This window comes from Protomyctophum parallelum, assembly GCF_964188405.1.
Source record: "Protomyctophum parallelum genome assembly, chromosome: 14".
Taxonomy (NCBI): Eukaryota; Metazoa; Chordata; class Actinopteri; order Myctophiformes; family Myctophidae; genus Protomyctophum; species Protomyctophum parallelum.
Window position 1 is genome coordinate 43,125,884 of NC_139709.1, and position 27,018 is coordinate 43,152,901.

At 42.3% G+C, this 27,018-nt stretch overlaps 1 protein-coding gene across 1 annotated transcript; it reads right to left on the bottom strand.

Moving 5' to 3' along the window:
- Positions 1-2,770: 2,770 nt before the first annotated feature.
- Positions 2,771-26,716, bottom strand: klhl24a (kelch-like family member 24a; the record flags this gene model as incomplete). Its single annotated transcript, XM_083781912.1, has 8 exons — positions 26,468-26,716; positions 24,527-24,628; positions 23,547-24,391; positions 19,037-19,221; positions 13,592-13,710; positions 6,594-6,782; positions 3,496-3,684; positions 2,771-2,971 (listed from the first exon to the last, which is right to left on the bottom strand). Exons 2-8 carry the CDS (start codon positions 24,599-24,601, stop codon positions 2,771-2,773), a joined length of 1,803 nt encoding a protein of 600 aa, XP_083638038.1. The 5' UTR covers positions 24,602-24,628; positions 26,468-26,716.
- Between the last annotated feature and the right edge of the window lie 302 nt (positions 26,717-27,018).

Below are 27,018 nucleotides of genomic sequence, written 5' to 3' on the forward strand. Positions count from 1 at the left end.
CAAACTTCTCCCCACTTTGCAGGGACCACTAGGATCCTCTTAAGAAGAACCCTGTGGTATCCCAGGAAACACTGCTCTATTATCTAAATTATCCCTAATTTATTAAGTATGAAAGTGGCAGGGAATGTGGGTGGCCTGCGGCTTCTATAAAGTTTCAACATTTCAGGCATCGCAATACACTGAGCCAATCCACAAAAAATGTCTGGAATGTGATGTTTGTTATACTGCAAGTTGATATGCTGCCTTTGTCGATCATGGTTGACTAAAATGTTCTTTAAGCCTAGTGTTGCACGATACTTTTTAGGCTTTGTATTGAACTTTACGCTCACAAACAAAAACAAAAAAAGCCCACTATCCAAAAAAAGAAAGTTTAAATTCTGCCGCTCTGTCCCACTCTTGATTATTATTGATTATTTTTGTTATTCAGACCCATAGCAGGCAGTAACCAGCGGGAGGTGCTGATAGGTTCTTCCTCTCATTCACATACGTCACATGAAAGCAAAGAACATTTACTGATGCAGTAAAAAAAATCAAAATCATATTTACATTGTCATAATTGTATTCAACAAAGTGCACGACTGGGGCTCTCGGTTACAAACTAAAAACTAAAAACAAACAAATCAATTTAAATACATATATTGAATAGTTACCATATTCACAGCAATATCTCTAGTCTATCAACACCACATAGTAACACACATGTTACTTTTACTGCTCAGGATCCAAATGGTTCAGATGCCCAACATCCTATGAGAGGTACGCTGTAGCACACAGGACGTCACCTTCGCTGAACGATACCAATTTATACCTGGAGGTGGCATTGATTTGTGGAACCTAAGTAGTTGTAGGCATTGCGTAGCAGAGTAGCCCTGCCCGTAAGCCCAGAAGCCCTTTGGTCAGGGAGATGAGTGGTAGATGTTTGGTTTCCCATGTGGGAGACTCATATTGGGGTGGTCAAAATTACACGAGGCAAAGTGATAGTAGGGAACCATTTTATGTGCTACATAAAATACTTAATGCTACAACCTCTGTGGCAATGTGTCCAGACGGAACAGTGAAAGTCACATACATACATGCACACCATTTATTCAGAGAAGTCTTCGAAGTTTGATCTGCAAAGGCTTCTGTTGTCTACAAATCACCCTTTACACCCAGTACACCGAAGCACAAGTCCAAAATACACTCACTAAGTACTTACATTATAATAAATCATCCAAGTGTAAAAAACAAACAAGTATAATTTAAGATATAAAAAAAATGAAGAATCAGTAATGTGTGTAATGATAATATAGCATCATACAGATTAAAGGGAGGTTCGGCTGTGAATTTTAAAGCTTCAGGCACTGACACAGCAGAAACAGTAATGACAGAAACAGAAATAAGAGCTGGAACAAGGTGATAAAGTGACATGGGGAAACAGGAAGTGAAAGGGAAGACCAAAGGAAAAGGAAGCAGAAGAGTTATCTATTAGGTCCGGAGCACAGCCGGGGAACGAGACTAACGGAAAACATTAGAGAATCTGTGGCTACCTTCCAATACTGTGATACAGCATCCTTTCTTTATCTCCTTTTCCCTCACCACTGAGGTTAAAACAAAGGTCAGAAACACCTCAGGTTCCTTTTTGGCCTGTGACACCACAGGTTAAAAGTACATCTGGCAGACTGTTGACACAAGGCATTTCAAGTATCAAGATAAAAGGAGTCAAGGAATAGAGGATGTTTCAAAGTCCTGAATATTTCCGACCAATTTTGTGGAAGTAGCATAGAGCTCCAATGTACATGACAGGTTGGCTGCCCTCTCTCCACACTGGAAGAACTAAACAGAGACCGCTGTCATAAAAAAACTCTGAACATTATAAAAGACACTTCCCACCCCGCTCACTCACTGTTTGAACTGTTGCCATCAGGCAGACGGTACAGAGTGATCAAGTCCAAGACCAACAGATTCAGTAACAGCTTCTATCCCACAGCGGTAGTTGCACTCAATGCTGCTAAAAAATGATCTGTTGCTGCGACACTTTTTAGTTTCTATTATCTATTATCTATTACCTTTATTACTATCTATTATCTTAAGTACAATAAGGGTTTGTTGTGCGATAACAGCTGAAAATTACATGTTTGTGCATTAGTGCTGCTGGGGTTGTGCAATAACAAGAAGTCATGTGTGTTTTTGTTTTATCTTGTACAGTATGTTGTTTTGTGATATGATGCACTGATTGGTTGGCACTTTTAATTTCGTTGTACACGTTGCAATGACAAATAAAGATCTATCTATCTATCTATCTAGGTGGAGTGCAGGAGGTACAGAGGTAGGAAACGTAGATACTGATACAAATAAAACGTTCTTTCCCTGACCCCATTAGTGTATGATTCTGCAAAGCGCGGGGCAATTTAAACTTGCCAAATATCTAGATCTTAGGCTGACTTCATATGAAACAGTAATGTGGGCACAGCGGTTTACACAAAATGCAGTCCATTACAGATGACAGATAACCAGCTACCTTTGATAAAACAGGTTCTGCGGAAAGGTAGAATACAGGTAGGTTCTCATACCGCCACCACAAGATAAAAGAGCTGAATAGTAACTAAATGGGCCTCTTCTACAGAATTGCTTTGGTGCATGTGTGCTTATCTGCACAACCGTGTGTGTGTGTGTGTGTGTGTGTGTGTGTGTGTGCGCGCGCGCGCGCGTGTGCGCGTGTGTGTGTGCATGTGTATACAGAGCTTGACTCAAATGCACGTGCGCATGTGCGTGTGTCTGTTCATCGTGGTCAGGGCTTGTGGAACTTCTCGTTGTATCGGTGTATGGTGACACAGCCATGATAGGAGATGGGTCGGGGCATGGCCGACACCCCTGTGATGATTCCTGTGGCGGGGTCGTAACACAGGATATTGTCAGAGGCTTCGCCATTCTCTCCTCGGCCGCCGAGGATGAAGATCTTCCCATTACACACAGACATGCCACAGCTCTCCTGCAAGAGATGGAGGGAGACACATGGGAAGAATATGAGAGAACTTTAAATGGTGGCTGTAGCAGAAATTGTATGATTTCGGCACTTATTCAGAGCAAAGCCAAATAGTAAGTGGCATGAACTCTAGTCAACCAACAACAGACTAAGTTGACAAGTAAATAGAGTGCCAAAACAAGTATTAAATACTGTACTTAACATCTGTGGTACAAGCAAACAGCATACATCTATTTAAATAAACCACATAGCAGGTGTGAACAAGAAAACAGCATCAATCTACAGTAACTAAATGACATACTGTACATAATTATACCAGCAAGTAACCAACACACATCTGGATAACATGAACTAGCATTTATCTAAATAGGCAACAAGTACTGAACGAAATAAGTAGGGGATAAGATGGAGTCTGAAGAGGTACAAACAAAAATTCTATTACTATGTTACACATAAATCAACTAGCACATGCAGGAGTAGACGAACGAGAGTGTGATGTGTGTTAGTGTATGTGTGTGTGTGTTTGTTACCTGTTTGCTGAAAGTGTGCACCACATGCATCCAGTAGTCCTCTACGGGGTCGTAGCAGAATATGGACTTGGTGAGTCCGCCGGACACATAGACCATGTTGTTCAGGGACACCGCGGTGATGCAGCGCTTAGCGATGGGAATGTTGGCTCTGAGCAACCAAGTATTTTCCTCTGGATCATAGCACTGGACCTGTAATGAAAGCATTGGTTGCTTTTATTTGACTTTTGTTAAAAGAAAGAAAGAAAGATACAGTATATTTATGAAGTTTGAAAATATCATGTGACCAGTACACCGTAACTGTTATCTAGCTAGTCTACCACAGGCTGGTAGACTGGCATATTGGGCCCAGAGACAAATATTAAGCTTTGAGTTTCATGTCTGCTGTCTTGATTAGTGTTCTGTCTGAGTCTGTTTTGCAGTGTACACAATCAAATGTATACATTTAGTGTCCATTTAACACAGAAAAGTGTACGAATAGAACCAAATGGACCCTTACAGGTACATTTGATTGCATTTGTGCACTCTTCCTAAGTTAATTATTTCTCTGCGAGGTATGAATATATTCGTACGCCCCAGCTATGGGACGTTATCAGCCAGATACAAATATGTTCGTACCCCCTCGTATACTCTGTGTATATAGTGGTTGAGCCATTGATCCGGTTGCTATGCAACGCCTCCGTCACCACCAGCTATGGGACGTTACAACTCTCTATTTAACTCGGTTCAAAGCAGGATTTTCAAACCTCCATAAGTCGGAATCTAGGAGTGCTGTCTTTAGTGATCATCAGCCATCCAAAGTTCGGATGTCATTTGTGACTTTGTCTCGCATCGCTCCCGACATATAAACGTTTCTGGCGACAGGTAAACAGTGTGCTCTAATGCCAATGATAGAAAATGGTTGCAGTGAGTGTGTGCATGGGGCTGCAGTGGGGAGGGAAATTATTATCTTAAAGGCGGTGGCACAGGTTAACTACATTTATGCTACTAGCAGCAGAAAAATAGTTAAATTAACACGGTGGTATTTATTGTGTACTTTTCTGGTAATTACATTCTTTACCTACAGTAGGCTATATTAGGTCATGACTGCAACTCATGAAAAAGCAAATTCCATGTCTACTCTGCACCCATCAATGTCAATGCTGTGGTAGTGATGGAATGCCTAGTAGATTCATATCTGATTCTGTGGTTTGAGTCTTGCTTTATACACACACGACATGGGCTTGATTTGTACCTGCTTCATCCTGCCCCTTTAGGTTTAAGATGGTCTCCTTCCAAAGTCACAATACAGAATTTCCTACAACTCACTCATAACTGTAGCTAATGCGAACAACTCTCATTGATTTGTGCTTATCGCCCAGGGGAGACTGAGGAGATAAGAGCCAGACAGAGGAGGACATATAGAGGCAGATATACTGCAATAACAACATACAGACAGCAAGACACTGCTGCCTTTGTTATCCATGCCCACGTAAGGAAAGGAAAGGTACTACAGTATGTTTACCCAGGGTAACTGGACTAAGCTAAAGAACTTGTTTACAGCCAGGCCCTGCTCAAAGAACATTTCATTGTAGGGGTTCAATGCCTTGTCCAAGGGCACTTCAGCGGTGGTAATTTTAACGTGCCGGTCTGGGGATACGAACTAGCGACCTTCCGATATCAAGACCGCTCCGCAAACCGTTCGGCCACCGCTGCCCACACCTGTGTATATGTATGCGTGTTCTCCAGAGAGCACAGACATACACAAACACAGACAAATAGCTATTCCAGGAAATAGAATAGTTCCTTCTACTGCTTCTAGAGCTTCTGTTACAGCAAATCTTCTTGTTTACGTCCAGATAAGAAGATGAGATGTGTAATTAGAAGGTGTAATTAGAAGATAATGACACCACAGTATCACATCTTCAAGCCTGTCTGTACTGTCATCAATCATTCTGTTCAAGCTGTTCAGCCGGGGCGCCTGATGGAGGGGAATGGAACTGGTTGGAATAACGTGTTCCTCCCACGCGCTACGTCCAACCAGGGAAACTCCCCCCTGTCAGGTGTAAAGGAGCAACTTGGACACTCAGGCATGAAGGAAGCATGAGTTCAAGTCCGTTGCTCTCCCCAGGTTGGCGGAGGGTGTGTAGAGCCCAGGATCACATTAGATAATTGACACAGGGGTGAAAAATGGGTTACACAATCGTGGGATAAAAATTATAAAAAAATAATAATAAAAAAAAGTCATTCTGTTCAATGACACTGCTGGCAACTCTTATGGTACAAGCACAGTTAAGCTGCCTTTACTGAGACTGTTCAATCTGCACCAACCGGTCCAAAATGTCATAGCATAGAAGTTACCACAGGAACTTTAAACTGTGACACCAAAATGTCCCTCCGGTATATCAATACATTTCCAGCCTTTTACCATTATTTATATTTACCTTTCTTTACCTACCACTGGCATTAGTCACAGAAATGTGTCATAGGCATTTGATTTACAAGTGACTCATCATCATACTGTATATGACCCATCTAACCTGAAATACTGCTCAGTGCATAAATGTTCATGGTGAATAAGTCGGTGAACAAGGACTGATGTGGTTTTACTCGGCCTACTTCACCTGAATAAAATAAACCGGCTATGATGTGGTTTGTTATGACATCAAGCTGATGTGTATGGGCGGGGTTTGCGTTTTGTGAACATATGAACTGAAAAGGACATGAACGCCAACTCCAAGGTCAAATTCATTGACCTCATCTTTTTTTTCATTAGATAGATAGTCGTTATTCCACCTCTAAACCAATGGTTCTCAACCTGTGGGTCGGGGCCCCCAGAGGGTGTGAAATGTAAGGACTTTGAAAACCTTTATAATACAATGTTTTTAATTAAATTAAATTAAATTAAAACATTACTGCTTCAAAAGTACTCAACAAACTATACTATAAAAAACTGGTCAAATTGTGAAATATCATAAGAAAGAGGCAGAGATTACTGCTATTTTCACAATATTTATCTGGGGAACCGAGTCAAACTCATCAACTCCAACACTCCAAGTGCTTGTCGGGTACCCAGTTCAAATACGATTCTGTCGACTTCTGAAACTGTCGACTATGCCCACCTTGTCTGAGCAGGTGTTGTCGTCCGGCCCTCCCCCGATGACAAAGAGCTTGCCGGCACAGCTGCACACGGCTGGCGAGCTGACGGCCTCCTTCATTGGGGCTACTTCCGTCCAGCGGTTGGAGAAGGAGTCGTAGCACTCCGCGCTGCTGAGACGACTCTGGCCGTCGTAGCCGCCGACCGCGTAGACCTGGAGAAAAACACAGACAGACACAGACACACAAGGCTTAAAGGATGAGCTGTGATTGACAGCGAAGCAAGACTTATAATCGTTGATAAGCTTTTCGAATTAACCATGTACTTTGAGAAACAACACGCACACACGTGTTGTTTAGTTACAGTTGCACATACGTGAAATTTGTTTATTAAGAGCAGTGGGGAAGTTCAATGGGGAAGTTCCATAGACACGGGAAAAACATACACGTGCCCACTTAGACATGGACACAAATATGAATGTAAACAAAAGTCATGGTCTGCTGCTGAATGGGACATGTTTATTCAGGGCTTCTACTTTCTGCCTACAGACAATGCTTTGCACTCTGGCAGCAGTAGAACCAGTCCATCTGGTGAGCGGCAGAGATGAGGTGATGCTAATATCACAAATACCACCATGCGTCTCTTTTACTAAGACCGATCTCTAGCAAACAAGAAACACTGGCCCGGATCTGATAAACTAGAACTTCAACTTCACTCCGACTTCCCACACACACACTCTACACAATGGCACTATAATCCTTATCACAGCGTTCTTCTAATATCTTTGAACTCTGACAAGTTTCTGTCACCCAAGTCCACTGGGGTCAGTAAGCCGCTTAAAGACTTGTGCAGTGCATGCTGGGTGAACGTTTGTTCTCATGTATCAATGAGATGTTGTCACTACGGTCTCACAATCCCCATATTGATTCCCAAGGAAAGCGTTTTTAAAGGAAATTCATGACAATGTATATCATCTTATTGTCTGATATCTAAAAAGTGTTCGGTGGCAGACTCTCTCTGAATGTTGGATGGATAGTGGCCAGGTGATTAATTCATAATCAGAGTGGGGAAAAACAAGAGATGAAATGAGGGCAGGATCAGGAAGTGGAAGAGACTTTTGAGATCGATCTCTAATTTTAGAACGATTATTTCCTTTAATGAGTAAATAGTGTTACAGGTTGACCTTTTTAAATGAATATAGGGCTTGATGACAATAGGGTACCAGCTTGTGGTAGAATCCAGAATGCATGCAAAACACTACCTCAAGGCTGTTCATGTCTTTCCTCTACACCTCCTCTGAAAAGACAGATAAAAGCAGGGGCAACTGCCTGGAACACCTGGATATTTGCATAGGCACTGAGCCAACTTAGAAAAGTACAGTCTATCTCAACTGAAAAGTAGAGGGGGGGAACTCCAGCAAACAATGCGGTTCATGTTTGTCTTTATGCGCTTGCCAGCACTAAATATGTCTGACAGCTAGGAGAAAGACAAAAGACAAAAGTTGATATGTGATAACCACACTGTTATTAACAGAACAATAGGATAGTAAACAACATTGAGACAGACCACTTGAGTACTTTAGGCAAAGACTAAATCTGACAGCAGATTTTGTGCGTCTGTGTGAGAGATTGAGTGGAATTAAGACAGATTAAATGTCTAAAATGTAAATTGAGCAAGAGAGGCATGGGAGGGCGAAATGGAGATTTAGAGAGAAGCACGCGACAAGCCATGTCATGCTTAAGACAAAGGGACACTTCTCTTCCCCGCAGTCTCTGCCTCTGGCCTGAGGACACCAAGCACCCTGTTGTGACAGGAGACCAACACCCTCATGGAGAGGAAAGGGGAGTGTTGGATCACTTTTTCCTGTTTGTCAGCAACAGTACGCAGCTCTGCACGCTGTTGTCAAAAAATCACCCCACACACGCTCTCGATACATGATAGCAGAGTATCATCAATACAGCGGCATTCCACACAGGCATGACAACAATAGCACATACAGTACGAACTACGAAGGGAACTTGAGGTAATGTGCTCGACTGCTCGTCACATAAACTTTGGCCGTAGTGTGACGTATGACCTCTCTGGAGGACAGATTTAAGCATAAATAAACATCTGTGGCTTTATGAAACGCTGTGATTATGGCAAACTGATAAATTGTTCCATTAGCACACACGTGATCGCATACAGTATATCCCTATTTATACAGACGCATGCACAGAGTGAGAGGGTGACAATGACTGAGAGAGAGAAATAGAGACTATGTGATAGGGTAGCAAATGACTTAGCACAGAATCATTCCATGGAGAGCAACAAGTGGTGACCTATTTTAGCCAATACATACTCTCAGGACCAGTCCAACAGGACAACACAGAAGGCTGTGTGTGCGCGTGTGCGCGTGCGCATTTGTCTTGCTTGCTATGCAGGCTTGTTGACAACACTCAAGTTCAGTTCCTCATACCCTCAAGCAACTGGAACATCAAAAGGGGAAATTACATACTGCATGTGGAAATGAACGACTGTAATCAGGGGGGGGAGGGCATGAGGGGAGTGAGCGATAATGGATGTTTAATATTGGAAGTTAAGAGATCATTTCAAAACAGATAGACTAGTTATGGGATTAACTATGGGCATCACAGAGGATGTGAGACCTCTGACAGGGACTTAGAAATCTAAGCTAATTGTTGAGAGTCAACACAACAAGGTGAGAGAGAGAGGGGGGAGAGAGAGAGAGAGAGAGAGAGAGAGAGAGAGAGAGAGAGAGAGAGAGAGAGAGAGAGAGAGAGAGAGAGAGAGAGAGAGAGAGAGAGAGAGAGAGAGAGCAAGAAGGGGATTGTGGAGCAGGACTAGACGACTCTCACAATATTGTGGTTCAAAAGAAGTGGTCTGTGATGAAAGACTCATGGGATTTATGAGCTCTTCCAGGAATGTATTTTTTACCCAAGAAAGTGTGTAAAATATATGCTTGTGTGTGGGTGGTCTTTGTTTGTGTGCATTTTCTGTGTGTGTGTGTGTGTGTGTGTGTGTGTGTGTGTGTGTGTGAGAGAAAGAGAGAGGGAGCCATTTGCACTGAACCTTGGCCTGTGTCTGAGTTGGTTCAGTTCACAGACACTTAAATAGAACCTAATGACAGGTCCGGTGTTGTTTGAGAAGAGAATTAGCAGAGCACATTTTTGCCCCAAGCAGACAAACAATCATTCATTTTAATTATTTAGGGTTAGGGAAGTGGACGCTCCACTATTCTTTAAGTTGGAAACTCTTGATACAAATAGATCTTGATGTCACACCAGTAACATGTACACAAGTGTTTCCTTCACTGTAGCCAGTCTACCTTTAGGAGACACTTTGACGGCTTTTTCAACTAATGCAATAATCGCTCAAGGTTTAATGTGTGTCTTTTATAGTAACCACGTGCCAGACCTGGCGCGTGCCGTTTATGGATTTATGTATACATGCACTTGCATGTGTGTTTACCGTTCCAGTGGTTAAAAGATAAGCCTTCTACTGTAGGTGTTGTTTTGTAGAAGGCACGGTAATATAAGACCAATGCTGTCTGGCCACAGAGGAATGTTTGCAGAATTGCTGCAAATCACAGCAGACCGATCGCCTGTGTCGTTCCCTTACTGACTTCATTCCATATGGCACCGTTTCAGCCCCAAATCATCCAAGAATGTCTGTAGTAATTTGCGTTCTTTCATTTGTGTATGAGTGAGTGTGTGCCTGTCTCTGACTCTGTAATGCGCGTGTCTGTGTTTGTGCGTAGGCGTGCTGTGCATGTGAGCCAACGTGTGCCATGCATGTGAGCATGTGTGTTCGAGAGGTCGATTGCTGGTTTGCCTGGTTTTGTTTGCCTAAGTGAGCGGTGCGTGCGTAAGGCCTGGCTCATCTCCAATGCACCGCCTGCTTTGCCTCAGACAATAGAAACCTGTCCCTGTCAACACAATAATACTCTGATAATTATGGTTTAGGTTTAGGAGGTATGTTTGACATGCATAAGAAATGGTCAATGTTTGTTTTGCATGATGGAGCTGATGACTGAATTTCCCCTGCGGGATCAATAAAGTTGTGTGTGTGTCTGTGTCTCTCTCTGTGTGTGTGTGTGTGTGTGTCTGTGTGTCTCTCTCTCTGTGTGTGTGTGTGTGTGTGTGTGTGTGTGTGTGTGTGTGTGTGTGTGTGTGTGTGTCTCTCTCTCTGTGTGTGTGTGTGTGTGTGTGTGTGTGTGTGTGTGTGTGTGTGTGTGTGTGTGTGTGTGTGTGTGTGTGTGTGTGTGTGTGTGTGTGTGTGTGTGTGTGTGTGTGTGTGTGTGTGTGTGTCTGTCTGTATGGGTATCTAACAATAGAGAATAAATGCTGTGCTATGAACATCAAATGTTCAAAATGCATCTTGTATTAAATGTGTTGATAATGCACACCCCTCACTCAGTTTTGAATTCAAGACTAGTGGACCTCGTGAAACATAATAGTGTGCGTTTATAGGTGCATTCGAAGCCTGTGTAGCTATGTAAAGGCTTCTGCAGAGTATTACTTGGAATGGAATGAAAATACATGATGATAGGATATGAGATATGGGTCAGTGGACTAGGTGTGAGGTGTTAGGAGTCTTGGCACACATCCATGGAACTCCCAATGCCCTCCAGAAAGTATGTCCACCCAGCAAAGTACTAGATACTATAGAAAGACTATGGAACTAGGATCACTGTCGGGTCACAACAGAAACTGTGATTTAATTGTGACTAAGTAATCGAAATGTGGTGGTTGATTAAAGGTATATTCAGTGATCACTCAAAAAACCTTAGGTTTCGTTTTTGGCTGTGGGACCCAGCCTTTCGTCCAATCAGGATAGAGAGTCATAAATGAAACCTACGGTTTTTTGACCCCCAGGGGTTAACTGGGGACAGGGAGGAACTCCTTATATGGCCAGCACACTCTATAGTAGGGAGGATTATCACAACAAAACAAATAAATAAGTGATATTTGAATTAAGTGAAATCACTGAATATACCTTTAAGAATTCTCGTTGTTCAGAGGTAAGGTACAGGTGGTCCAGATTAATAAGCACCAAACAAATAACTGCTTTTTCAGAGAGGAATTAGTGGGAAATCTGGAATTATTTCAAACTCCTCTTGAATTGAACTTCCATTTGTAATGGCAGATAATAATTGCATCAGCTCCACTGTTTCACTGACTCATTGACTGATTATAATAATTTGACAACCTCCCTCTTTATACAGTACTGAAACTTGTTGTCTTGTGGATCCGGGACGAGGGATTAGATGAGCTGGCCTGACAGTGTCCAAACCCTGGGGCAACATTAGAGTTACTTGTAATACGATGAGACACATGGCGCCTACAAGGAAAGGCATAGTCAAATATGATGGTGGAATCCTGTACTGTAGCTTCCTGGTGATGAGTGACAAACATTTATATTTGACAGCCTGTGCACCACACACGCATTTACTGTCGGCGTCAATTAGTACAGCGTAAATCTTCAGAAAGTATGTCCACATAATACAGATAAGAATGTGTTTTACAGAAGGATCTAAGTCAAACAGATGTCATTGGAGAGACTATAACACTATTTTTATTTTTATTTTCATTAATTAATGTGCATGTAATTCTAGAACCTTCCTGGTGGTGTAAATTACAGAGTATAATATGTGGGTTGAGGTATAACAAAGCAAAAAGGTCATTCACACTGCCTGCATTGTTATCTTCTGTAATAAATTTGGATTACTTCCCTTGTAGCTGTTGGCATCTGTTTATTCTGTCCTATTGTCACAATGAGGGTCCTTTACCAGTTAAAGCACATGGACACCATATTGGAATTGCATGATTGTAACATAACAAATTGACAGATAAACACCTAGAAAGAGGCAGTTATACAGACACAGTGACTGGTTTGTATACTGTATATATACGTATATACGTATATATATGTTATAATAAAACAAACATGGAATTAGGTGGACATGTAGGTGATGTCCATAAGATGATAGGTAAACTGCTTGATGAATAAGAGACCAACAGGAATCAGTGAAGGATTGTGTTCTCTTCTCTGCCCTCAGTTTGAGGGAGAGCTAAGACACGCATCACCTTTGGTGGTAATGGATTAAACTAAATATGTCAACTGTTATCACCAACACAGGGGCCGTCAAGGTTGTGTCCTCAGTCCTTTCCTCTACACACTACACAAATGACTGTATTAGCCCTTCACCCAACAACATCACATACTTTGAATACTCTTGATGATACTGCGATTCTCGGACTGCTCCATGAAAATAACTCTATTACGGTCTATCAGAATACCATTTCTCATTTCACACAGTGGTGCACTGACAACTATCTAGAGTTGAATGTGGACAAAACTGAAGAACTGGTCATTGAAACAACACACACTAGACTTAACCCACTCCTCATTAATGGTAAAACAGTAGAACCGGTTGACAGTTTCACATATCTTGGACACACACTGGACAATAAACTTAGGTTTGATCAACACATAGATCATATGTGACATGATAAGATCATTATCTGTTGCTCCTCATCTTCTGTTATTACTGTACAAAAGCATTATCCAACTTGTTCTGTTGTACTGTTCCGCATGTTTCTACACCATACTGCCCAGAAACAAACTTTTCAGTATTACTTTACTAGTATTATTGCTTCCAAGATCATCGGAATTCCTACACCCACACTTTCTGATATTCTTTAACCTCATGCCATCTGGACAAAGATACAGAGCCTTGCCATGGAAAAAGGTCCGTTTTAGTAGGAGTTTTGTCCCCTCAACCATCGCGGCATTAAACAAACTGCCCCGCCGATCGGATGGTTCTGTATTACATGGTTTTGTACTATACAGTGGGGACCTCATGTGTTTGTATTGTCTTGGTGCTATGTGTTGTTTGTGATGTGGGTGTTGAACAGACTGTGAAGACAAATATCCTTCTGGACAATAAAGATTATTATTAAAGGAACAATTGGAATCAGTGTGCAGATAATTGTTTTTCTATCAGAGTTCTCTCCTCACCTTGCCCAGTAGGACAGCCATCTTGTGTCTCCAGCGACCCTTGTTGAGAGAAGCAACTCTGATCCACAGGTTGAGCTGGGAGTTGTACATCCATACATCTCTGCTGTTGATACGACCACCTGCAACACAACACAACACATACATTTCACATAAACATTCATGGTTTCGGAATTGCCACCAGGTGCATTTAATGTGTAACTCCGCTTTTCCTAAATCATTTGGTTATGAGGCTGATATTTAGAACACAACAGTGACAACACATCACCGTTTCAATCAATGGACTAAATGTCATTACCACCACGAGGAACAATTCTCCAGTCAACCTCATTAAAATAATACATATGTCAATGTCAACTAGTAATAGTTGAGTTAATGATTGGCTGGTAATGATGGATTAAGCATTAAATGTCAAGGTCATTGTCTTGCTAACTAGATTACAGACAGCTGTCTTATTTGACTTTTGACCAAAGCTAGCTGCCCTGTGTTACGTTTACTGATGATCAAAGGGTCCATCATTCACTCTGGCTAAACACAGCTCAGAGGCTCAGAGGCTCAGAAGCTCAGAGAAAGACACAGCTGCCAGCGGGCTCTTTATTCACTTAAGCCTAGTATAATTTATTAATTTGTTGAATAACAGTGTGGCTCGCCGAAAAAACCTGACTGAAATAAATGTATGCATTTAGCTGAAAATCTGTGCGTGTGTAAATTAGGCTACAAATACTCATAAGAAAGTATTGTAGACACAGATGCACACATGTTTGTATTGCTATCTTTGTGGGGACATCAAAAGCAATTATTTATTAAAATAAATATTTTTGACTTGACCAACTGGCCCAACATAACCCTAACCTAACCTAACCTCAACAACAACCACAAGTAACTAACTCCATCATTGACCCTTAAACTAACTCTAATTCTAACCCCAAAATGCCTAATCCTACTCATAATCTGAATCTTTCACTAATAGTAAAGCTATCTGTAAAGATCTTTACCTAAACCGCACACGCACAAAGGAGTGTGTGTGTGTGTGTGTGTGTGTGTGTGTGTGTGTGCACACACACACACACTCCTTTGTTAATGTCAAAACAGCAGTTTGTGTATTTCCTCCTCTCTATCTATAGTCAAACAAGTACAGGAACTTCTTATTGCTGATAACAACTGTAAGCAGTCAGAAAACCAGGTTTAAGTTTGACCCAGTCCCGCTTTGAACAAGTCCTAACAGAGCACCTCTTTCTCTACCTGCTCCAACACCTCTCTCTCTATTTCTCTCTCTCTCTCCACCTGCCTGTTGATCTTCCACAGACTGCATTAAAGAGCCACGCTGATTTCTCTAAAACAAAAGGGTAGTGCTGCTGAACACATTCTGCTTTCCAGGGACTGAGAGACATGACAAAGGTATAGGCTCAAAATAAATAAATAAGAACCAGGAAAAAGGAAAGTATGCAAGTCCCACGAGAAGAACATTATGTGTCTTTTCAGACAGAAGAAAAACACTATGGTTATCTGCCAAAGGATATCACAAGTCTAGGATCATCTGGAAAACTACAGAAAAGTGTCGAAAATAAGGGTTCTGCTGCAGCAGACGTCCTGGCTTCTACCCAAGAAAAAGTTCAGGAGAGGTTGTAAACTATAAATCCTGATCTATACTTCGTTGCACGACGGTGTCAGGCAACATAGTATAAATCAAGCATGAGTGTATACTGTATAGTTGTACAGTGTCTGTAGGCACAAGAGCCACATGTACACATTCATGTTTAGTGTTTATGTTTATGTGAGTGTGTGTGTGTGTGTGTTTGGTGTGGTTAACAAGACTCAGCCCATAAACAATAATGTCTGCAACAAGACGCGTTATTTCACACAGGGACAATAATTGAATCATGGTGGTATAAATATGATAATTAATATCAAATGTCGTGCCTTGAAATTACGCCTCTCCCTTTAAACTCGGATGCCCTCCAGAAAGAGAGGCATTTCTGCAGTGACAAATAAACAACTTCTCATAATCTAGACGATGGCCTGATGTGTTTGTAATTAAATCGAATGAAATCTGTTAATCCATCACTTTGTGCTCTTTGGGATGGGGTGTGTTCTTTTAACTTAAAACAAGTGGGTGGCTTTATGAAGCAACAGGCCTACCTGTGAAAACAAAGGTGTCTGGTACTCTGGTTCTCTTTTGTATCTCCATTGCGCAGCCGTTTTTTTTATAAGATAATGAATTTACAAACGCAACAGGTGTGCACTGTGCAGACAATGTGCAGACAGGTGTTCCGTCCTGACAATCACAACAAAACGACAGAGATTAGCATCTGTCTCGTTGTCCTATCAAATGTCATCCTCCTTTCATGCTCACCCGTGTTACGGTTAAAGAAACTGCTGGAAAGTGGCTATACGATACCCGAGTTAAACTCAGGTAGTGTAGGAGAAGACATTTTTGGAACCTTGAAATACAGGTACGCTGTATTTGTCAATTATTGTGCCCCCCCAACATGTATTTCTTCTCCTACAGGAATGACACGAGTTTTTCTTCAGAGTTAAGCTACAGTAATGCTTGTTAAAAAGCATTGTGGTTGTTAAAAAGCATGTTTGTGAATATTTGCATAACTCTTCAGAGTGCTATGAAGCTACAGTACAATGCTTGTTAAAAAGCAACACTGCTATTAGAAAATACTTGAAGCCTTACCAGTCGCAATCACTGTTATTGACAGTTAAGGGGGTTGTTAAGGGGAACTGTTCCACAGCCATCTCAGAATAGAACTCTGCCTACCATCATGTTGTGTCCTGGGTGTCACTGCTTGAGGTTTTCACAGATTGCTGACATTAACAATCGACTACTCCCATGCTGCAGAATCTGTTGTTGTTGGGGTACAGTATTTTTGCGAATGCAGTGAGCACTAACTATGAGACCCTGCAGATCATGTCTGTGTGTCTGTCTGTGTGTGTGTGTCTGTCTGTCCCGCTGTGACACCACCCGCCCGCCACCAGAGGGCGCAGCTGTAGCACACACACTAATTGTTGTTATTGCAATATACGAGCGGCGTTCGCTTCACGCGTTTGCGCGTCTTACTTGTTTACATTCAGCAAATAGCCTATATGAAATTCATCCTCTACATTCAGCCATCCTAACTGAAGTAGTTCGAGGAAGCAACTAGAGACGTCATGCCACCTGTGATCCTAGATTGAATGTATGCCAATGTGTGATGTACGACCGTGACCCACTGCTGCTGCTCTGCAAGCTTATGATATATTTTAGGGTTGGAATCCGGAACTGGAGGAATCGGAAGAACCTGATGCAGCATTGACAGTGAGTATTAACAGCGGGCGAGCATCAGGCGGCACATCGCCTAATCGCACTCTATTGGGCGAAATTATTTGTAGCTTTTCGGGCGACGTTTCTCCGCCCACTTTTCGACTATTGGCCATTCGTTCGCCTGCTATCGGCGGTAGTCGCTGCGTCCCATAGACAAATAATGCACTTCTGGAAAATTCGGAACCGGAATCACTGCCATCACATTTGGAACCGTTTCTGGAACCGGTTCTATCACACTGTCAGAGCTGGTATGTGGACTTCACGTCTACAATACAATACCAGTGGTTCTCAAACTTTTTAATGTGAAGGATCAGCATAACTCTGAGAGTGTACAAATGGAACCAAATGGACCCGTAAGTGTTACAGACCTGTAAGGGTCCATTTGGAACCCCTATAGGGATCGTTAAAGAGAACCATTAAGGAATCGGACCGTTAAAAGGGAATCGTGAAGGAACCGGAATCGTTCAAATCTTGACGGAAGTTACGGATCCGAACCCTAGATAAATTATCCACTAACAATTGATTAAGTATAGTAGAGTCGCATAGCACACTGCTATTTCGTTCCGCAACAAGAAAACATGATACCAAAGAGAACGTATCCCCCTCACATCTCCATTTGAATTACGACCCAACGCCTCTGCTGCCACAAATAAACACCACAGTCGCCCTAATGAGGGGCTTAAGTGTCAAGCAGCTACAATTTACTTTCTGGTGTGAGATGAGATGTGGTTGATGGTGTTGCTAACAGTGCTTTGTTTGTAGTGTGCAGCATGGATGTGGGAGAGACAATGGTGTTTGGGGGTCCCAGTCCCATGGGCAGACAGTGGAAGGTTTTATATCCCAGCACACCTCCCCTCTGAGGATGATCCTTTCAGACCACAGTTAACTGCAGCTGTGCTGTAGGCTGGAGGGCTGCCAAGTTATGCACGCCAGCCTCCAGTGCCAAAAAAACATTGGGGAGTCTGAGAGTGTGATATAAACAGAGAGGAGAAGGATTAAAAAAACAGGAAAGTGAAGTGAAATTGGGACAGGTAAGGGTGGAAAAATAGATAATGTCATAAAGCAATTAAGAGGGAGGGAGAGAGAGAGGGGGAGACAGAGCAAGAAATGTTGACTTTTCCATGCACTGTTTGCAAGGTGATTGATAGCACACGTGAGGACCTGGAAGGGAACAGGAAGACATAAACACTACAGTCTCACACCGAAGGCGAGAACACACAGTCTCCCTCCCTCCCTCCCTCAGTCTCTCTTATTTTTCTTTGTTCAAAGTGAAGCAAGTTTGAACAGGAACAATCCTTGCAAGCACATCAGGCTCCTGGAAAGCAAGCCCCCCCCCCCCTCTCAATGTAACTGAACCATATAGAACTGTGTTTTGTATGGAACAAAAAAAAAGGACTAGTATACTATACACATAAAAAAAATACTTTACAGGTCCTTATAGACTTACAGTGGGTAAACTCAGATCCAAGAGAGAAAATCAGAGCTTTTGGGTGCATGTAATGAACAACATACGAGTGTTATTAGTTGGATATATGACGTGATGCTGTTGTCATGTTTAATCTACGCCCTCTAGAGAGGTTTGCGCCATACTTGGCCTACAAACAATTCCCACAATGCAACGGTCAGGTCCGAGGGCCAGAAAAGCAGTGACTATATCCCATATTTAGGTTCATTTTTAAATAAGCCCCACCTACAACTGCTGATTCAGAAGAGGGGGACACAAGATCCTAGAAAGCTATGTACTGTAATTTAGATGGGAGGCGGGCGATCCTGCATGTTAGGCCAATAGGATCAGAGAGAATGAGTGAGCTCGCCAATAAGGTCCACCATTGGCGGTGAGCCTGGAGAGTGCATCCAGATGCCACGCTCACATTTTCCTTTGACTCAGACGGGGTAAAATAACAGGGCAACCGGCCATCTCATTACAGCTTCTCCTGTAGTTCCACCAAAGTGCAAATGGTTGCACAGGCACAGGGAAGGACCATGTCCCTTAAGACTTTAATTGAAAGCTTTTATAGGGATGAGACAAACGACACTTCGGCCTAAAGAAGCATGACATAAATGGGAAATGGCATTTGCAAAACAGCGTGTCAATTCTGCCTCGTAAAAACAAATGACAGAATCCTGCATTGGCTTACCCGAGACCAAAATGTCATTGCGCAGGGCGCACACGGCATACTCTGACTTGGTGAACTCAGGCAGCTTGGCCAGCGACTTCCATTCTCCTGTAACTGGGTCGTAACACTCAGTGTAGGGCAGGTTGAAGCCCCCCACACGCTCACAGCCTCCAACCACCACAATCACCTCAGAGAAGCCTGTCGACCTACAGAGAGAGAGAGAGAGAGAGAGAGAGAGAGAGAGAGAGAGAGATAATAGTAAATATCACAAACCGCAAAAGAGAAACAAACAAATCTAAAAAGCTATGAGAAGATGGATTACGAAGGCATCACACCACAGGAATGTACACTTTAAATAACCATGACGTCTCAACATGTTGCAAAACACAACAATCAGTATGAAAAACATATGCTAAGCATTGTACAATAGACTGGAAAATATCACAGCGCATATATCAACACGCAGAGAGGGAAAGGTGTAATCAGGGAATCCCAGGTTGTTGTTTCAGAACCGGTTCAGATTCGTGCACAGAGGCATAATTCTACAATATCTCAAGGCAAGGTTCAGATCATAATAATAGTATCGTTACAGGGTACAAAAATAAACATGTGTGGCACAGTCAGGATGGAATCTCCATTACCATGCTCTGCTTTTTTACCCTGGCCGTTCAAGTACATGCCATGGTTATGACTTAACTTCCTGAAAAGGTCAGAGTGCTAGCACACTGCAGAAACAACTAAATGTATAATACAACTAGATAAGAATCAGGGACAGTGATGCCATAGATATCATTATCTACACATGAAACCCTCAAACCTGCAGGATAGATCAGATGTCATTGTCAAGTTCAACGCATATTGCGATACTGATAAATAGGAACTTAAGTATACTATGTTAGTTACATTGATTCAAGCTGGAACTCGATTGCTTGATAGATAATTAAACTAGAGATGCTCTGAAAACGCATACGACACACCCATCTGTCCACTTAAACTTTAAGTGGACAGATGGGTGTGTCGCGTGCGTTTTCATCATTTTTTAAAGTGAGATATCCCTTTAAGTCTTAAAGGGATATCTCACTTTCAAAAATGATGAAAGTGAGATGAAGTGATACATTAACCACAAAGTGATGTCATTCCGAGCTTCGGAAAGGCGGTCTTAGAACTTTTCCTCTGACCTTGTGCATCTCCAGATGTCCGAACTATAGTTTGGAAAGCCTTTCCGAACCAAAAGATTTTCTGACGTCGGAAGGAGCATGCATTTTACCTTAACTGTGCCCCATATTATGGCTAGACAGCGCATATTTGACTCAGTCTGAGAATGTAAAAATGGATTTGATAAGGCCTTGCAGTGGCTACAGTATATCAGTTATAGGTTAAACACAGGTTGGGCATTGTTAGGGTATCAAATACAGTAATTGAATAGATAGCATACACCTGTGTGTGTTCAGGTGTTGTAAACGTGTATGTACGTGTATGTACAGTTAAGTATGCCTGTCTGTCTGCTTCTCACATTGAGAAAAAGAGGCCCGAGTGAGCCTCTTAAGACCCTGGGGTCGTGTCTATCTGTGTGGTGTGCGTGTGTGTGGGGGGGTTGTTCTTGTTCCAAGAAAATATGGTCCCTGGCGGAGCACAAAATGCAGGGAAACATATCAGGCATAGCTGGGGTCGCACTTGGAAAGATTCTGCTTTTGGTATGGTGTTGGGTATGGGTATAATGATTTCAAAAAGCTGTGCAAACGTATTGAGAGCGCCCCCTAGTGGTCTGTTTACATAGACTCAAATATTAGACACTTATAGGTATGGTTGAAAACCAAAATAATTGATAAAAGAGATTTTACCAGAAAGGCGTCGTTTTCAAGAAATTGAGATTTCTTGGGATTTAATATGTAAAAAATCATAACAATTATGCACTTGGTAACTACTTTTAGAATTTTGGCATGGTGTTAGGTATGGGCATAATGTTTTCAAAAACCCTCGCAAACTAATTTGGCTCGCCCCCTAGTGGTCGGTTTGCAATGAAACCACTATTAGATGTCAGTATATGGTTGAAACCCCAAATAAATATATATACGGATTATGTTACTAGTGGGTGTGCTAAATAACATACTACATTATTACGAAAAACAAACATCTAGAAAGGCATCGTTTTCAAGATGGCGTCCACAATGGAGCTACCATAATGCCTATGGTTTCATTGCAAACCGATCACTAGGGGGCGAGCAAAATTAATTTGCGAGGGTTTTTGAAAACATTATGCCCATACCTAACAGCATAATAAGTGCATAATTGTTATGATTTTTTTACGCGACGCTGCCGGGAGCTAAAATGCCTATAAACTGTATCAACTGTGATTAATGTAAAAAATTGTAACAATGATGCACTTGGTAACTGCTCTTTGAATTTTGGCATGCTGTTAGGTATGGTCATAAGGTTTTCAAAAAACATTGCAAACTAATTTGGCTCGCCCCCTAGTGGTCGGTTTGCAACTTTGGAATGAAACAGGCATTTTAAGCTCCCGGCAGCCATCGTGGACGCCATCTTCAAAATGATGCCTTTCAAGTTGTTCGTTTTCCGTAAAATTAGTATGTTATTTAGCACACCCAATGGTAACATAATCCATTGTAAAATATCTTCTATCAATTATTTGGGGTTCCAACCATATTATACTGACACATCTAATAGTGGTTTCATTGTAAACCGACCACTAGGGGGCGAGCCAAATTAGTTTGCATATGGTTTTTGAAAACCATATGCCCATACCTAACACCATGCCAAAATTCAAAAAGTAGTTAAAGTGCATAATTGTTATGATTTTGTAAATCCCAGTTTATAGGCATTTTTGCTCATTTTTGCCACTGTGGACGCCATCTTGAAAACGATGCCTTTCTGGTTGTTCGTTTTTCCTAACATTTTAGTATGTGATTTAGCACACCCAATAGTAACAGAATCCATCTTTTATCAATTATTTAGGTTTACAACCATAGCTCTGTATCTAATATTTGAGTCTGTGCAAACAGCCCACTAGGGAGCGCACCCAACGTTTTTGCACAGGTTTTTGAAAGCCTTATACCCATACCTAACACCACGCCAAAATTCAAAAACTAGTCACCAAAAGCCAAATTGTGGTGATTTTTTTACGAGTCGGCCCCCAGCTAGCATCCGTTTGTGGAACTGGAACAGGAGGATCAAGCCCCTGGGGTAAGAAATGCAGAGTCTGCGCTGGTGCCTGTTTGGCTGGCTGATCCGATCAGATCTGCCTGGATACTGACACAATACGCCTGAGTCACACGTCACACATACACACACACACACACACACACACACACACACACACACACACACACACACACACACACACACACACTGTATGTCTAACCGACACCATGTACTACTGTTCCCTCTTTAACCCTTACAAGGGGGGCCAGGATGGAACGACAGCTGTGCTGTTGTCAGCTTAACATGGCGGAGAACCATAAGCCTTATGCTACTGTATTGTGTCTTACCCATTGTATTTGAACACACTGTAATTAACATTGGGTAGACTCAAACACAAGGCTCTAAATAAAAGACAGGGTGGTGTAAGTGAACATACGAGTGCAGTACACTCAGAAACTCTAATACTAATATGCAACGTCAGCAAGGGTGAGTGACACTTCTGGTACGACAACAAGACTGAACGCTTCATGATTGCTGTTCTTGCAACATGGTATTCTCCCCCCCCTCCCCACCTGTAAACCAGGCTGTGTATGAACAAGCCTTGCCTCCCGCCTCGTGATCCATTTTCATTTCAAAATAGCCAGGCTGTTAAACAAATCTCAGTCAATGATAGCTTTGTTTGTTCAACACACAATAACTGTCTTTTTTACTTTCCACATCTCATGCACACACACACACACACACACACACACACACACACACACACACACACACACACACACACACACACACACACACACACACACACACACACACACACACACACACACACACACACACACACACACACACACACACACACACACACACACACACACACACACACACACACACACACAGTTTAGTTTACACATCAACCGAAGACATTTCAAAGGTTATTGAGTTTTTATGAACATGTTGAAACTTCAAACCACATGCTGTGGAGGAATAACACAACACACAGCGTTGGCTGGAAAACATGCTTTCTTATCTGTCTCTGATCTGTCTTAATTAATACTCAACAGTCTGAGAGAAAAGTAAAGGTCTAAGGTGATGTATTTTCCTACAGAGCACAGATAGCATAACATACTAGTTACTTCATAGCACTCCATTTACATGACCTGTGGTTTAATAATTAATACATTTTAGTTGTGTGGTTAAGATTAGGCATGGGTCTGCCATTCACCATGTGGTGCACTGAGAGAAGTGCATCTGGCTCCAAAACATAACTAGAGAGAAGCGTCCCATTGCGTGATCTAATCTGTGTCTCAGAACAGCCTTAAGGCCACTTTAGTTCTGCCTCCCACATACTGTATTAAATAGTGAACCTTACCTGCGTGGGCGTGTTCTGGGTGACATCATTTCATTGCCCAGCACGTGGTAGCGCCTGGCCTCGTGTAGCAGCTGGTAGCACTCTGGAGCATTCTGGATGATCTTGTCTCCCTCCACGGTCTGGACGAAGTAGTTGGGATGCAGCAGGGGCAAGCGGACGTGATGCAGCAGTTCCTTGAGCATGGGCTTCCTCTGCTCCATGGCGTGATAGACCCAGCGCATCACAGACTCGAACACCACTTCCTCCTTCCCGATGGCCAGCTCGTCACTGCAGAGGTACTCTTCCATTTCGTCCATGCGCAGGTCCAGAAACTCCTCGTGGTGAGCCACCTCCGAGAAGTTGGCGAGGGCATAGCTGCGGCAGCGGCTGGCCAGCAGCTTCAAGGTATGGGCCTCTGCGAAGCGCTGGATGCCCAGGCAGTTGCACGGGTCCAGCTGGTCCTCCAGGAACTTGGCGCAGGCGTCGCGCAACGTAGTGATCTGGAAGAGGCTGGAGGTCTCGAAGAGGAACTGGACGTTGTCACAGGTGATCTTGGCACATCCGGTGTAGACATAATTGAGGAAGGAGTCCATGGCTTCGGCCAAGATGCCATTGATTTCCACGAGCATCTCACGGCTCTCGCGGTGGTCATTGCAGAACATGGCACGGAAGTAGGTGGAGCAGGCGGACAGCACCGCGCGGTGGCAGGGGAACTCGCGGCCCTGCACACTGATGACCACGTCAGTGAACAGGCGGCAGTCACGGAACTCGTTGAACACCTGCAAGATGGCCTCTGAGTGGGCGGAGCCATTGGAGAAGTCGAAGACATCCTGGCTGGCTAAAGCTTTGGGGTCCACCTCAAACACCTTTAGAAAGAAGAAAATGTGGTATTAAAAGATGAATTCGGGGCCATTATTATTTGTGGCAGACATTACCCTGACGAGAAACAATGCTTGTTTTTTTCTGTGTGTGTGTGTGTGTGTGTTGTTTTGTAGGATCACCTTGCGTTTGACAGCAGGAGAGTCTCTGGTCCCAGAATCCTCCCTGTTCAACCGTCTACCCAGGATCAACACCATAGCTACAGCCTCCAATGTGGACCTTCTCTATACCTAGGGGACCTGGGGATAGACAGCAACATAATGCTATTGTCAAGAACAATGCATCTTAAAAATAATACTGTGACATTAATTAATGTGTCATTAACAAATTGAGTTATTTATATATATATATATATATATATATATGAAAACAAGTCAGATAAACAGTTGCCAAGCAAGTCCCTGGGGTAGTACTAAAGTGTTTTGATAATGGCACTTTCAAGGAAACACGAAACTTGAGCAGCAAAACATCTGCCTAACACTTCCCCCGGCTGCTGTACAACAGTTGTGTCCTGCAGCACAATACGGTTGTGATGACAAAGAGAGGCTGGCGGGAGAAGTATTGTGCAATGGTTGGCAAAGGCAGGCCAACCTACAGTACATCTACATCATGTCAGTCAAGTTTGTTTTTAGAGCAGAGCTGGGGGAAGGAGGGCCGCAGTCGTGTTTTGAACAATGAACTGCATGCATCACAGATTACCTTTAGACAACTCTTCTGAAGTAAATAAAGCTGTAACACAAGCTATATTTAGGGCCCGGGCCCTGAAGAGATCGGGTCTTTATTTTTAGAAATGCATTATGTTTTAGAAATGCTCTCATAACATCAGCTTTAAGTCTTCACGTCACGCTGGGTTGAGACTACTGACAGTAAAGTAGACTACTTCTATAAGTGTTTGGAAACTTACACTTGTGAGTATAATGTATAGCTTGCATCTGCAACATCAAGATCAGTTATCCCTGTGGGCCTCTACACAGTCACATGTGGCCTGCTGTAAAGCCAGGTCTCTTATCACACGGGTCTGGCTGTTGATCAGCTGCTGAGGTCATTTTATTTGGCATTATTTTAACTTGCCTCAGTAGAAGCAAACTCGCAACTACAACAACGCACACACATTGCTGGCAGTGGCATGGTGAAATCAAATATAAAAGGACAGCAGGTTTTGCCATAGGTCTCTGAATGCATGAGTGAAATGAACTATAAAGGGCAGGTTTTGCCATAGGTCTCTGACGCATGAGTGAAATCAACTATAAAGGACAGGTTTTGCCATAGGTCTCTGACGCATGAGTAAAATCAACTATAAAGGACAGGTTTTGCAATAGTTCTCTGACACACATTATTTCCCTCAATCCTCAGATAATGTCAACAAACACCGCATGTTATGTTTTCTACTCAACAGCTGGCCCTAACCATAGATGGACTAGCTGAGAGAAAGAAGGCTAAGTAAATAGGCATGGATGGCAGGCAACTGAGGCAAGGCAAGTTTATTTCAACATTGCAATTCAATGTGCTTTAACCTGAAACATTAGAAGCAAAACAAACGCATCATAAAGGGATATTGGAATTCAGTATAAAAGTTTAAAAAAGGAAAATAGAATATATATAAAGGCAGCGCTGCCCAGAGTTAACCTCTAACACCAAGACAGGAAATAAGCAAATAAACGGAACATAACATTTTTATGTGCCATGTATTTGTTAAAGTTTAACATTTAATGTTAAACTTTTACAATTGTATTAAGCAACTGTCATCACTCTATAACCATCATTAATTATCCAAATGTATTTTTTTGTAATGATAATTCTTTAAATTATTATCCAAATGTCTTTTTAGGTAATAATAATTCTAAACAATCTGCTCTGTTTGGGCCAGCTACTGCAGGCTACTCCAGGTTATCAGACAAAGGAAACAACATCCAGCCTCAGGTTCACCGACCGTTTTTGGCAGTACAAAAACAAAGGGAAATGCCGTGGTGGTGTGTATAATTGTTGGAATAATCTTATTCTCTACAAACGGGAAAGCAAAAATGACAATTTCAAACATGCATAGAACTATGACACGATGTAACATCCGTGAAAAAGTACCTTATCCAGAAGTTTCTAGGTGAAGTTTCCTCTTCAGTTTGAAGCGCAGTAAACAAAGAGTGGTGAAAAAAATAAAAATGTATCTTCCTGAAAATATAGGTCAGTATCCTTTCCAATGTATGCCATCAAGGAGTTGAGAGGAAACGAAGCAGGTTGTTTTCTACGCACCAGACATTATTGTGACTTGGTTGTGTGGTGGTAGACAATAGAACTCTAACTATCTGTAAACATAAATCCCATATATAAGTCAGTGAGTGTAGAAAGAAGAAAAAAACATCCCAGTCTACCGAGTCAGCTGGAGGTGGTGGTGCATTATGGGTAGTGTATTTCGTTTGGAGGGGCCGTCCCATAATTATGAGAGTCAAAAAACACCACTTCCCGAACGTACCTAGATCTCCACGTGGCTGAGCCTTTGTTTGCAAACAAAACTCAACAAAAAGCTTCAACAAGAAGTCACAACGATTGAGCAATATTTTTCTCGGAGAAACAGTTTTTCGCTTGATCAGTCTAGTCTTTATTCAAACAGATGTACAAC